Source organism: Ammospiza caudacuta, chromosome 1 (genome assembly GCF_027887145.1).
Source record: "Ammospiza caudacuta isolate bAmmCau1 chromosome 1, bAmmCau1.pri, whole genome shotgun sequence".
Lineage (NCBI taxonomy): Eukaryota > Metazoa > Chordata > Aves > Passeriformes > Passerellidae > Ammospiza > Ammospiza caudacuta.
In genome coordinates, this window is record NC_080593.1 from 146730548 (window position 1) to 146746182 (window position 15635).

Sequence of the window (15635 nt, forward strand, 5' to 3'; positions counted from 1 at the left end):
TCTATCCCAAGGTCAGCAAAACTCATACTTCTGAAACAAAAGGAAGTAGGCATGAAAGGAATAAAAACATAAATTGTCCATCTGATTGGTAAAAATTACTTCACCTGTTGGGCTGCACAGTTTCATGAAACAGCATCAACTTTTAGGACTCCCAGGCTCTCCCTGGGCTGCAAGGGGGTCTGTTCCTTGGGGATTTCTCTGGGGCTACCAGGGGGGATCCCTTTCTGAGCCTGCAGCCCTTCTGCCCTCCTCCTCCTCCAGCTCCCCTTGGGGTCCCTCCTCAGCTCCTCCTCCTGTACCGCTGTCACCTTTGGCCCTTGCTGGAACCTGTTTGTCCCCAGGATCCTGCAGCCCCACTGCCACCCCCAGGGCAGGAACACCCTGTGCCACCTCAAATACAGAACCTTGATGTGCAATCTAGAAATGATCCATGCTCGCCTTATGGGCATATTACTACTCAGTGAGATCAAGAGATAAAATTTAATATGTCTTGTCCATATTAGCTGGCAAAGACAGGCATTTCTAGTGAATTGGGCATATTGCAAAAGCAGTTGATGTTTTTATACTCCATTAACCAGAGCAGAGCTGATTAAATATGTTTCAGGGCTCAGAGGCTTGTATCATTGAAGAATTTATTCTGGGGTTGGAAAAGTTGAGTCAGTGCAAAAGTAAAATCCAAGATGATATGACGTCCATCAGATAATGCCCAAATTCAACTTTGGTTTATGTCTTTGAGATATATAAATTTTCTTTTCAGCTTTTAGTATATCCAGCATTAGTATGAAACTTCATTTTTTTACCCTATATCCATTTCAAATTGCAACCGAAGAAAATGCATCGGTTCAAGCCATCAGCCTAAGCTAATGGATATTTTCTGCTTCTCTTCAGTGCACTTTAAGATAGACTATTTATCTTTATCTTACATTAAACATCTGTGAAGAACTATAAAACACTTTAGAGTGGCTAAAAATTCCCAGAATTCAATGGGAATATTTTCATTCAAACTGCTGAGGTTTTTGCACGATGTTTTTCACAATTAGGGACACAACACTTTCAAAGGCTGTGTTATCAATGTGACGGTGCTGAGGATACTGTGGGCACTATCTGAGCTTAGACAGTGTTCAGTTATACTGCAACTCATTAATCTTCTATCTTGAGGATGAAAACAAGTTTTAACCAGAAAATATTATTTGCTTCTTCCTGAACTTGCTTGCTCTTGACTAAAAGCAAAAGCTGATTTTAATCTGAAGTATTTTGTCTTGCAAATGAAGTCTTCCATTATAAACAATTACAAATGCATAAGCAAGGTAATGTAGATCACTCAACTTACTTTTTTTCTTGAAGTTTCTCTTTATTTTTTCCCAAAATCTTCAAGAAGTGGGATTATTAGGAAAGCTCCAGAATCCAGGAGCTGTGCATTATGCTGAAGATTGAGTCATGAATGGTAAATTACAGCAATATCTCTCACTCCAACCATACCCTTTTCTTCTACTGTTGTCTGTTATGAAAATGAAAACACTGAAGGAGTACACAGAGATTTTTCCCATCCTTAGTTTAATGAGAAAAATGATAACTCTTGATACAAGTGCTTTATTCCTTCCTTTTCTCTTTTTCTACAGCATTGGGTCATCTCTCAACACAGACAGTAAATTGTTTGAAGAAATTACAATCTCTGATATAAGGCCCCAATTCTAATTTCAGAGCTACTAAGTAAACAATCTAGAAAAAACAATTTATATAGCAATATACTAACAGAAAACTAACTAGCAGAAAACACCAGCATAAAAAAGTTAGTGATAGGAAATATAATGTTATTCCCAACTTCAGCTCTATTTTATTTATACATGGGGTCATGAATTCAACACAAGCATTCACATTACTTATAGAGGGGATATTTTACAATGTTTCAAATTAAGGGAGGAACATCTTCGTTATTTTCAAAATCATAGGAGCTCTTCTTAGCCTCAGTAACCTTCTGTGGTTGGAGCTTTATAGGTCCCTGTCCAGTTAGTTCCTTTTCTTGGACTATCTTTGTCACATCAGGGAATGAATATTTACTAGGATCCACTTCCAACTTCTCAACTTGTCCACTCCTGAGACAAGAGGGAAATAAATGGAAAAAAACATAATTTGAGTGTCAAATATAGGAGAACTGTTTGAATTTATTATGTGATTCTCTGGTTCTATTTTGGGTGCCTGCCTATAAACACATGGTATGAGAGTTGTTACTGAGTCCAATTAAACCAGGGTTAAGAGTTCTTCTAACTTGAGAATTGATTGCTAAATAAAAACCCTAAGTGCAAACACATGAAAGTAATACAAAATCTCTAAGATTTTGTACAAAAGAATCACTGGTCTCCAACTTCAAAAGTTAATTTTAGATAGCTGTAATACCCTTTATATCAGAACATGGTGACTGCTGGTATCATAGTACAAATCGCTGGCTTTTGATGTAAGATTTTTTTAAATCCAACTGTTTTTTTTATTCTTTTTTTTTTCTGTTCCTTTTTGCACAGTTCCTTCCCACTTACTGTCTATTAATTTCCAGGTGACAGGTCCATCTTTGGAAAACAGAAATACTTGCATTTATAGAGAAAATACAATTTTAGGAACTTATCTGCCTTGATCAGCTAATTTTTGTATTTTGGCAACATGACTCCTCACCATGTTTTTATTATTAAAAAATAAATTAAATTATAAGAAAAGTCAGAGTTTTAACACAATTTTCATATTCTATTGCTATTAAGGATACTCTTTCAGATGACACTTAGAAATGTGTACTGGCCACTCATTAAGGTAACCTATCCGCATCACATGATGATCAAAGATTTGAAACATACTCTCTGTCTTGCAGCATTTAATCTCACTATTTCTAAGAGAGGAGCTCAGTGATTAAATGGAAAAAATCTAACCTGCTTTCATGCAATTTGTAACTGTTTACATGAAAAAATGGCAAAATGGAAATTTAATTGTACAATTATGCTTAATTTCTTCAAATTAGAACATGATTTGTACATCTTTGTACTCCATTTTATACTGAGTCACAGCTCCCAGCTCAGCATTAGAAAAGACAGTGCCTCATCCTTTAGAGATGTGAGAAAATTGTTTACCCAGGAGATCAGAAAGGCTCCTTAGAAATAGAACAAACAAGGGGGAGGCAAAGTCACTGCGTGACAGAATGAATTTTATGGATGACAACACAGAAAATGGAAATTCGAATATAAAGCACAGTAAAAGATTTTAAACTGAAAATACACCATCTTTAGTTGTTAAAACAGGGAGAGTTTTGCAGGGCAGCTTCCAGATTGTGCCAGTGCTTCTCCATCAAGGCTGTGGGAGATGTGAGCAGACACCCCAGCCCTCACTAGGGCAGGGTCCCTGTGCCACTGAAGCAGAGATGCAGAGGGGCTCACGGGAGGGCTCCTCCTCCTCTGTGCCATGCTGAGGAAAGCAGGAGCTCCACAAGAGGCAGTCACCAGCCTAACCACCCCTTTCAGCTCTATGCCACTAGGTTTTTCTTGTACTAAAAGAATAATTTGATCACTTTTTCTGAGCAGAAAACAGCCAGAGAAGATAGATGCTTTAATAACCTGCATAAATCTTTTCCAAATAGCAGCATAAGCAAAAATTACTCTGAGTAGAATTTTATGGGTAATGAAAACAAATATAAGAAAAGTTTTATTTCTTTACCCTAAAAATTCTTCAATTTAAAAAGCTAGATTTTTTTCTGATATTGCACTATACTATTAAATGAAACAAAAAAGTGTTCATTTGTGGCAACATGCTGAAAAATGTTCATCTCCCCAAAAGTAAAGGGCATTTTAGTTTCCTGTGTAATTTACAAAATGTGCTGTGACCTGGAATCACTTTATCATTAGCTGTTGGTGAGATCACAAAGAGAGCAGACCCTTTAGCTGTTGGTGAGATCACAAAGAGAGCAGACCCTTAAACTAATCATTTACCACTAATCTGAGGCACCTCAGAAAAAGCTAAAAAGCATAAACATGAGAATAAATTAGGCTCAGCTTGTGCCTCCATCACATGCTAGAAAAGAACTTCCTTAAATTGAAGTATTTCAATTAGCAGTGGTAGCTCACATTTGTTCAACAACTCTAAAATTGTACAAATTGTCATCCATGAAAACACAATAATGGAGTTTGAATATCTTATTGCTTAGTAGCAGAATAAACTTCAGCATTCCAGAATTGAATTCACAGTGAGTGTCATAAGTAACAATCCACATCAACAAGCTATGACAAGGTTATTGCATCATAAATGCAATTCTCAAAATTGCATTCTCAATTTTGCAACACCACATGTAATCTCAAAGTATGTTAACAACAGGCAACAGGTAAGACTGAGAATCAAGCACAGTGAATTTTTCCAGAAAGGAGGTGGTTTTCATGTACTTACATGAACATGATCAAACACTCTATACGTGTTTAGTAAAGCTCCCCAGTGCTACCCCAGCTACCACAATACAACAACTGGCTGACAGCAAGACTCTGCCAGGCTGAAACCAGTGCAGCTACAGCACAGATCTGCTGCTCTCATCATGCAATCATGCAAAAGAGGCTGGGGATTGATGAGGTCAAGGGTAACCACCTGAACATTTTTTGAAGAACAAGTTTTTCCATGTAATTAACAGAATAAAAATCATCTTGTTGCTGAAGCTCTTCCATGAGCAATGGTACAACAGCTGTTATGGAAACAAAAATACTCTTTGAAGGACCAGCTAGAGAACATACCTGAAAATCTCAGTGTTTGCAAACTATTTCAAGTTCAGGTCTAAAAATAGATGAAGTTCACGGTTTTTGGCACTGCTACCTGCTGCTGAGTGTTCTCTACCTAAAAAATTATGTTCAAACACTAGAGCTCCACACAAAAATAAATTAAATCCTTTATTTCCTCCTGATATTTTTTCCCTTTGAAAGGCTATTTCTACCTCCATACAGTTTGATTAGGCTTTTAATAAATTAAAATTAGAAGACTCCACAAAAAAGAAAGTTTTGCATCAATAGCAACCTGCTGAACAATCTGGTGTGTGATATACGGCATATCTGATAATTTGGTATTTCTTGATAATTTACACTTTTATTTACACAGTCTTTAATCCCCATACTTGATATTTAAATTGCTTGACAGTTATATTTCCCTGTGTCAACTTCTGAATTTCAATAAAATTTAGATTGCTAGAGATTTCTCATATCTTTGATCCAGAATATATGGTTATTGACATGTGACTGAAAGTTTCCTTTCTGGTATCAGGACATAAATATAAAGATGTTTAGGAGTCACAACCAACTGCTTTGAAGAGGCACTTTTTCAAATCTTTTAACACTGTGAATGAAACAGGACAAAAAATCATTATCATCCTAGACAAAGTACAAATAAAAGCTTTTTTTGAATAAAAAAATAGAGTGATTCCAGTATATGGAATGACATCTTATTTGAGAGCTTAGAGAAAGACAGTTCTTTATTTAGGCGTGGTAAAAACTGATGGTGAACATAGGACACTCGTCATACTCTGGTCTTAATTTTTGAAATTATAAGCTTAGAAAAAATCTACTAGGTAATCTAAGCAAATAATTATAGTTTTTTAAGTAACTGAAAAATCAATCCCTCTTTCATTGTTTAAGAGACCTTTTAAATCTCTGTATATGTGTGTAATCTGGAATGAAGCTGTCACTGGAGACTTCAGAATCAGTGAGAAGACATGAATACTGGTAGAATCAGATGCATCTCTCAAGGACAGAACAACAGTGAAAAATAACTAACAAAACAGTGGTATATGTTCTGATAAAGAAAAGGCTGACGATATCTAGGCCATTGTGTTCTAAAAGGCAAATATATTTCATGAATAGGATTCATCAGACTGAGAATATTGTTTACCCAGAATATTGTTTACATATGAGAATATGTATATTACTAATGTCCATGTTTTTGAAAATTAGACAGAAAATTATAGCCATTGTGACATTTTCAACTTCACTCTTCCATCCCTTTCCTTCTTTTGAATAATCACTTCAAGATATTAAATTTTAAACTGCTCTTGTCTGCAAGCAAGAAAAATGCTCCAATACCTGCAATATGCAAATTGACTCTGAATTTGTATATGTGACTATAATATCATTTTATTTTCTCTCCTTTCATTGTTATATTTGTCAGACAAACTTGAAATCCTTAAACATTTGGGAAACATATACTGAAATCACACTTTATTCTAGCAAAGTTTTTTCAAAGTTATGGAGTGGTAGAAAGCAACTTTTAAGTCCATCTCTGTCCTCAGACTTGTGTCCTTGTCCAATCTGCACAACCAAAGATAACTTCAGACTGCAGTGATCAGGAACTAACAGAAGTGTTCTCTTGAGAATGCTTCCTCCAGAAGGGCACATTTCTGAAGCCTTCTCACCTTTATTATAGTTAAGGATTGTCAGATGCCAGTGTGCAAATTAGTTTTTAAATCACTTCTGAGGAACCCCACCTTTTGTTCTCCTAATTCGTCAAATGATGGAGATGTACACCCTCTACTTTGATTAGCTCCAGGCCTCTATGAGAATGCAAATGACTCCATCCTTCGAGATTAATGTGAGTAAAAAACATTTTAACATGTTGCTTAGTCATATCTGACTACAGTTTCTGGCTAAGAAGCCAACTGAATTACAGTTCCTATGATTCCTCTTTCCCATACAATATTACTTGAATTCTAAAAGTTCTCAATGTCTTCATGACAGATAGCAAATTTCATTACCAGAAAATATTAATTCTGCAAACTGTTCTGCTCTCAAGATTTGTGATCTAATCCCAGATATTTATCAAAGGCATTATATCTCAATAGAACTGATAATTGACTTCCCATTTGTGATCTTTTCACACATTTACTTATCTGTCATTCAGGCCGCTCTTGAGATACACTTGTCTTTCTTCACATTGAAATGTTTGTGTTTGATATAGACACTGAGAATTTGGGTTCTGAAAGATCCCATAAATCCTCTTGCATCTCTTTCACATCAGTTTGCAACACCAATCAGTTTCTGACCTCATCTCACCTCCCTTCCCAATCCTGAGGAAATAACTCATTTTGTTCTACTGTATTTCTCTTCACAACACAGAGTTCTCTCCCTTCCAACCCATCACATCCCTCTGTGTAAGCTGTAGGAATTTAAGACTGGGGAGATTTTCAGCCATTTATTCTGTGGAAAGGCATTATTCTGACACTTCACAAGGACTGCTTCAAGAATTCAAATTAGAACTTCTCACTCCCAAAGAAAGATTCTTACTCTTCAATCTACAATTTTTCCCACAAATTTTTTCTTTACCTCTTCTCCACCAAAATGAACCAAGCTAAATCAGGGTCATTTAGTAAGAAAGAGCTTTGCAGTATGTTTCATATTCACCAACACTTATATCTCAAGTGAGATGGCTGTAGAGAATTTTTGAAATAATCAATCTTTTATTCTTTATTAGTTAATAAGCAAAGAAGGCTCAACTAAAACCTTCTCCAAGACTTTACTTCTCCAAGAAAAGTAAAGTAATGCTTTCAGTTTATCACTGAAACTGCAAACCATAAAAGAAGTTCTGTTAATGAGTCTTACCATGGCATGTTTGCTAGAAAAAGATTGGAACTAAAATCCAATACAGTAATTAAAACCATTCAAGTTTTCTCAGTCTCAAGTTCAATACAAATGACAGGTAATTTTATATATTTTATGTCTCTCACAATTAGTGAAATTAATCTGAAACTGTTCAGAGGCACTTATGGGCTCACCAGCAGACAGAGGTGGACAATCCAGCTGCATATTTTTCTTTTTTTTCTCCTTAAGAATTCAGATGAAAAAAAACCCAAAACAAACTAAACAAAACAAAACAAAACAAAAAATTGCCAAAAGCCAAACATTATTCACTGCCACTAAGAACTAATTCCAGTGGAATGTAAGTCAGATTTCTAACTAATACATTACATGGTATTCTCTAGAGCATGTGCTGGCTTGGTCACTCAGTGCACTCCTGCAGAGCTAAGATGGGAGAAGACACTTAGGGCACTCAGATTTGCAATGCCTGAACTACTAAGACAGGAATCACCTCTACCTTACATTCCTTATTTCAGTAAAAAATATGTGTATAGATCAGAACTTGTTGATTGGTTTTTAACTCTGCAGAAGTTGCCACTCCATTCCTCTGCCTCTCCAAATCAAACCATTCTCTGGCTACATTTCTCAACCTCTCTGTATATAAAGATCTACAGTAATAAAAAACAAAATAAAAGCAAAAGAAGAAAACTCAAAAAATTAAAGAAAAAAAGTTGTATTCCTAAGAATATTTAATTACTGGAGGAACTCAAATGTGTGTATATTTACATTTAGAGACATTTTGTGTTTAATTTTTTTCTTCTCCAACACGCTAAAGGAAGAATAGTCTAAAGCTGAAGGTATGAGACAAGGATTGTTGACTTTATGTAACTGTTGCTCTTAAGATTTCCAGTACAATTTCAGAAAAGTCAGTTTCTACCTACCTCTTAATTTCCTCTATGCAGCTATGGAGATCTCAGCTTTGGTATCATACAGCTGAACTGTGAGGCCAGTTCCAGTAAAGAATGGCACACCCAGCTACTGCATTAATGGAGGCTTTGTAAATAGAACAGATCGGTCTATTCTTTTTATATTAGTCTGAATATTATAGATCAGCATAATTCCTTTTACAGAAACTTGCCTCTTTGAAGGTGCCATATACAGTTTTGTACACAGTCACAGAAGAAATCTCTCATACATTGCAGAAGTAATGACAGTATCATCATGTAATCTAGCTAACAAGAGTTAAAGAGATTTAAAGCTCTGCATTACAGTTTGGCAGATTATATGTCTGACAGCATTTAGCTAAGACATCTGTAGCTGTCAAGTATAATCACTGTAATGAATGTTCTTCTGTAATCTAAGAGACAACAATTCAGCAAATTTTTAACATCTGGCTAGTCAGCAACTTTTCAGCTAAAGAGGTCAAAACATGCTATTTTTAGAAAGAACTGTAATTCAAAGACTCTTTTCCTACTTCTACTTTTGTGGTATATATTCCTGTAATATTTTAGCCCTCAAAATCTGCAGAAATCATATTATTAAAACTGCACAGAAATCAAACACAAATTTTTGGAATTTCACTATGCCACAGAATATCTCTAGTTCATCAGCTGGCAGGAAAGGGCACCATTTCACATAATTACCTCCATGCTCCCATTATTATTTAAATGTTTACTATGCAGCCAAAACTAAAGGCAGAGAGTTCTAAGGAACCTACAACCCTAGAACCAATTTCCTAGCCCACAAATTGTTTCTTTAACTTATTTTCTTGTAATGCATTTAAAGATTTAGCTGCATTTCTGTGGAAAAACACCATTCTTTTTGCAAAGAAGAATCATAAAATAGACTCACAGAATGGTTTGGGTTTGAAGGGAAATTCACAGGACATCCAGTCCAACCCCTCTGCAATGAGCAAGGCACATCCTCAAGTAAATCCCATTCAACCTGACCTTGAATATTTATAGGGGTGGGGACTCCATCACCTCTCTGGACAGCTGGTGCCAGTGTTTCACTCCCCTCATAACACAATTATTTCTTATACATTTTCCCTCTTTTACTTTAAGACAATTATGCCTTGAAATCTGTCCCCATCTCCTTTACAAGATTCTTTTTAGAGTGAAAGGCTCCTAGAAGGTCTCCCTGAAGCCTTATCTTCCAGACTGAAGAACACAGACTCCCTCAGCCTTTCCTCATACGAGAGGTGCTCCAGTCCTCTGATAATTTTTGTGGCCTTCCTCTAGACTGGCTCCAGCAGATCCATGTCTTTACCAAGGATCCCAGAGCTGGATGAAGAACTCCAGGTGGGGTCTGGGAAAGCAGAGCACAGAGGGAGAATCCCCTCCCTCAGCCTGCTATCCATGCTGCTTTTCATGCCACCCGGGACATGGCTGGATTTCTGGCCTGCAAAGGCACAGTGCCATCTCATGTCAGGGTTTTCATTCACCAGTATCCTCAACTTCTTCTCAATCGCTTCTGTTCTCAGCCTTTATTTATACCAGGGGCTGTCCTAGCCCATATACACCACCTTGCATTTCGAGTGCATTGGGACATATTGCAAAAGCAGTTGATGTTTTTATACTACATTAACAAGAGCAGAGCTGATTAACCATATTTGACCTGGTTAAACCCCATGACATTCACATGAACCCACTCGTCAAGCTAGTCCACATCCCTCTGGATGGCATCCCCCATTCTGGAATGTGAACTGCACCACCCAGCCTGGAAGCACACACAAACGTACTGACAGTGTGCGTGACATGCAAAGCAAATTTCAATTCCTTTCGGGAAGGGAAACAGAATCTTGCGGTTTCAATGGGGACCAATACAGGAATCTTTGGGGCATGACAATGAATTAGATGGCATGCCACGCCTTTTCATGGCTTTGATTTGACCAAGCTTTTTTGATTTTTACTTTCCTTCATATGTATCCATGGCATGTCCATAATATCTTCCCCTCCAAGTTCTGTCTTCCTCCTTCATTTTCCCCCTGCTTTTACAACTTCTGTGAGCTTAAGTTTGGCATGTTTTGGTCCTTTGAACTGCAACTAATAGAATCCCGGTCCATTTTCTTGTAGTCACTAAATTTCCCAAATTTCCCACATTTGTTATGTTTCTCCTCCATTTGCAATTGCTTGATCGGAAACTCCATTGCAGAGTATTTGTAAGTCCTTCTTATTTGATTTGGCCTTCAGCGCGGACCGATTTAGGCAGGCTTTGCTGCATGTGCCTGCACTTGATTGCATATGGTTTAGATGGCTTTGACTTCGGGCAAGATTTTTTAATTTTTTTTTTTCCCAAAGTATCCATGGCATGCCCCTCATATCTTCCCCTCCAAGTTGTGTCTTCCAGTTTGACTTTATCTCTTGCTTTTGCAACATCTGTGAGCATAGTTTTGGCATGTTTTTGTCCTTTGCACTGCACCTGAGAGAATCCCGCTCCATTTTCTTGTAGTCACTACATTTCCCAAATTTCCCACATTTGTTTTTTTTCTCCTCCATTTGGAATTCCTTGGATGGAATCTCCATTGCAGAGTGTTTGTAAGTCCTTCGTATTTGCTTTGGCCTTCAGCGGGGATCCATTTAGGCAGATTTTGCTGCATGTGCCTGCACTTGATCGCATATGCTTTTTATGGCTCTGACTTTGAGAAAGATTCTTCTGATAATTTTTTTACCAAAGTATCCATGGCATGTCCCTCATATCTTCCAATCCGACTTGTGCCTTCCTGTTTGACTATTTCCCTCTCTTTGGCAACATCTGTGAGCATAGTTTTGACATGTTTTTGTCCTTTACACTGCACCTGATTGAATCCCAGTCCATATTCTGGTAGTCACTAAATTTCCCAAATTTCCCACATTTGTTTTTTTTCTCCTCCATTTGCAATTGTTTGAACGGAGTCTCTATTGCAGAGTGTTTGTAAGTCCTTCTTATTTGCTTTGGCCTTCAGCGGGGATCGATTTAGGCAGATTTTGCTGCATGTGCCTGCCCTTGATCGCATATGGTTTAGATGGCTTTGACTGTGGGCAAGATTGTTTTGATTTTCTTTATTTTCCCAAAATTATCCATTGCACCTCCATAATATATTCTCCTCCAAGTTGTGTCGTCCTCCTTCTTTTTCCCCCCGCATTTGCAACTTCAGTTAGCATAGTTTGGGCATGTTTTTGTCCTTTGCACTGCACCTGAGAGAATCCCCGTCCATATTCTGGTAATCACTAAATTTCCCAAATTTCCCACTTGTGTTTTTTTTCACCTCCATTTGCAATTGCTTGAACGGAGTCTCTATTGCAGAGTGTTTGTAAGTCCTTCTTATTTGCTTTGGCCTTCAGTGGGGATTCATTTAGGCAGATTTTGCTGCATATGCCTGCCCTTGATCGCATATAGTTTAGATGGCTTTGACTGTGGCCAAGATTGTTTTGATTTTCTTTTTTTTCCCCAAAATTATCCATGGCACCTCCATAATATATTCTCCTCCAAGTTGTGTCTTCCTCCTTCTTTTTCCCCCCGCATTTGCAACAACTGTTAGCATAGTTTTTGCATATTTTTTTTTTGTCCTTTGCACTGCACCTGATTGAATCCCGGTCCATTTACTTGTAGTCACTAAATTTCCCAAATTTCCCACATTCGGTTTTTTTCTCCTCCATTTGCATTGTTTGAACGTAGTCTCTATTCCAGAGTGTTTGTAAGTCCTTCTTATTTGCTTTGGCCTTCAGTGGGGATTCATTTAGGCAGATTTTGCTGCATGTGCCTGCCCTTGATTGCATATGCTTTTGATGGCTTTGACTGTGGGCAAGATTTTTTTAATTTTCTGATTTTTTCCCAAAATTATCCATGGCACCTCCATAATATATTCTCCTCCAAGTTGTGTCTTCCTCCTTCTTTTTCCTCCCGCATTTGCAACTTCTGTTAGCATAGTTTGGGCATGTTTTTGTCCTTTGCACTGCAACTGATTGAATCCCGGTCCATTTTCTTGTAGTCACTAAATTTCCCTAATTTCCCACATTTGTTTTTATTCTCCTCCATTTGCAATTGTTTGAACGGAGTCGCCATTGCAGAGTGTTTGTAAGTCCTTCTTATTTGCTTTGGCCTTCAGCGGGGATCCATTTAGGCAGATTTTGCTGCATGTGCCTGCCCTTGATCGCATATGGTTTACATGGCTTTGACTCTGGGCAAGGTTGTTTTGATTTTCTTTTTTTATCCAAAATTATCCATGGCACCTCCATAATATATTCTCCTCCAAGTTTTGTCGTCCTCCTTTATTTTCACCCCGCTTTTGCAACATCTGTGAGCATAGTTTGGGCATGTTTTTGTCCTTTGCACTGCAACTGATTGAATCCCGGTCCATTTACTTGTAGTCACTAAATTTCCCAAATTTCCCACTTTTGGTTTTTTTTTCCTCCATTTCGAATTCCTTGGATGGAATCTCCATTGCAGAGTGTTTGTAAGTCCTTCTTATTTGCTTTGGCCTTTTGCGGGGATTGATTTAGGCAGATTTTGCTGCATGTGCCTGCCCTTGATTGCATATGGTTTAGATGGCTTTGACTGTGGGCAAGGTTGTTTTGATTTTCTTTTTTTATCCAAAATTATCCATGGCACCTCCATAATATATTCTCCTCCACGTTTTGTCGTCCTCCTTTATTTTCACCCCGCTTTTGCAACATCTGTGAGCATAGTTTGGGCATGTTTTTGTCCTTTGCACTGCAACTGATTGAATCCCGGTCCATTTACTTGTAGTCACTAAATTTCCCAAATTTCCCACTTTTGGTTTTTTTTTCCTCCATTTGCAATTGTTTGAACGGAGTCTCTATTGCAGAGTGTTTGTAAGCCCTTCTTATTTGCTTTGGCCTTCAGCGGCGATTGATTTAGGCAGATTTTGCTGCATGTGCCTGCACTTGATCGCATATGCTTTTTATGGCTCTGACTGTGAGCAAGATTTTACTGATTGTTTTTTTCCCAAAGTATCCATGGCATGTCCCTCATATCTTCCCATCCAACTTGTGTCTTCCTGTTTGACTTTTTCCCTTGCTTTTGCAACATCTGTGAGCATAGTTTGGGCATGTTTTGGTCCTTTGCACTGCAGCTCAATTCCTCAAAAACGATTTTTTGGACACACAAAATCTCCCGATTTTCTGGTTTTTTTCAATTGCATTTCATTTGATCCTATCTCCTTTCCAGAGTGTTTCTTAGCCTTTCTTTTCGTGTTCGCAAGATTCCGTTTCCCTTCCCGAAAGGAAATGAAATTTCCTTTCGGGAAGGGAAACGGAATCTTGCGGTTTCAATGAGGACCAATAGAGGAATCTTGGGGGCATGTCCCTGCACTAGATGGCATGACATGCCTTTTCATGGCTTTGACTTTGAGCAAGATTTTTTGATTGTTTCTTTTTTCCCTCTGTATCCATGGCATGTCCCTCATATCTTCCCCTCCAAGCTTTGTATTCCTCCTTGACTATTTCCCCTGCTTTTGACACATTTGTGAGCATAGTTTGGGCATGTTTTTGTCCTTTGCACTGCACCTGAGAGAATCCCCGTCCATATTCTTGTAGTCACTAAATTTCCCAAATTTCCCACTTTTGTTTTTGTTCTCCTCCAATTGCAATTGCTTGAATGGAAACTCCATTCCAGAGTGTTTGTAAGTCCTTCTTATTTGCTTTGGCCTTCAGCGGGGATTGATTTAGGCAGATTTTGCTGCATGTGCCTGCCCTTGATCGCATATGGTTTAGATGGCTTTGACTGTGGGCCAGATTGTTTTGATTTTCTTTTTTTTTCCCCAAATTATCCATGGCACCTCCATAATATATTCTCCTCCACGTTTTGTCGTCCTCCTTTATTTTCACCCCGCATTTGCAACTTCTGTTAGCATAGTTTGGGCATGTTTTTGTCCTTTGCACTGCAACTGATTGAATCCCGGTCCATTTACTTGTAGTCACTAAATTTCCCAAATTTCCCACTTGTGTTTTTTTTCTCCTCCATTTCGAATTCCTTGGATGGAATCTCCATTGCAGAGTGTTTGTAAGTCCTTCTTATTTGCTTTGGCCTTCAGCGGGGATTGATTTAGGCAGATTTTGCTGCATGTGCCTGCCCTTGATCGCATATGGTTTAGATGGCTTTGACTGTGGGCAAGATTGTTTTGATTTTCTTTTCTTTTCCCAAAATTATCCATGGCACCTCCATAATATATTCTCCTCCACGTTTTGTCGTCCTCCTTTATTTTCACCCCGCTTTTGCAACTTCTGTTAGCATAGTTTGGGCATGTTTTTGTCCTTTGCACTGCACCTGATTGAATCCCGGTCCATATTGTTGTAGTAACTAAATTTCCCAAATTTCCCACTTGTGTTTTTTTTCTCCTCAATTTGCAATTGTTTGATCGGAGTCTCTATTGCAGAGGGTTTGTAAGTCCTTCTTATTTGCTTTGGCCTTCAGCGGGGATCCATTTAGGCAGATTTTGCTGCATGTGCCTGCACTTGATCGCATATGGTTTTGGTGGCTTTGACTTTGAGCAAGATTTTACTGATTGTTTTTTTCCCAAAGTATCCATGGCATGTCCCTCATATCTTCCCGTCCAACTTGTGTCTTCCTGTTTGACTTTTTCCCTTGCTTTTGCAACATCTGTGAGCATAGTTTGGGCATGTTTTGGTCCTTTGCACTGCAGATCAATTCCTCAAAAACGATTTTTTGGACACACAAAATCTCCCGATTTTCTGGTTTTTTTCAATTGCATTTCATTTGATCCTACCTCCTTTCCAGAGTGTTTCTTAGCCTTTCTTTTCGTGTTCGCAAGATTCCGTTTCCCTTCCCGAAAGGAAATGAAATTTCCTTTCGGGAAGGGAAACGGAATCTTGCGGTTTCAATGAGGACCAATAGAGGAATCTTGGGGGCATGTCCCTGCACTAGATGGCATGACATGCCTTTTCATGGCTTTGACTTTGAGCAAGATTTTTTGATTGTTTCTTTTTTCCCTCTGTATCCATGGCATGTCCCTCATATCTTCCCCTCCAAGTTTTGTATTCCTCCTTGACTATTTCCCCTGCTTTTGACACATTTGTGAGCATAGTTTGGGCATGTTTTTGTCCT

At 38.1% G+C, this 15635-nt stretch overlaps 1 protein-coding gene across 1 annotated transcript in view; it reads right to left on the reverse strand.

Moving 5' to 3' along the window:
• Window positions 1–1690: 1690 nt before the first annotated feature.
• LOC131559979 (dynein axonemal assembly factor 11-like) overlaps window positions 1691–15635 on the reverse strand; it is a 199972-nt gene continuing 186027 nt past the window's right edge. The window contains exon 15 of the mRNA XM_058808583.1: window positions 1691–2093. Coding sequence (XP_058664566.1) covers window positions 1907–2093 — 187 coding nt within the window. The 3' untranslated portion in view covers window positions 1691–1906. The remainder of the gene's footprint in view (window positions 2094–15635) is intronic.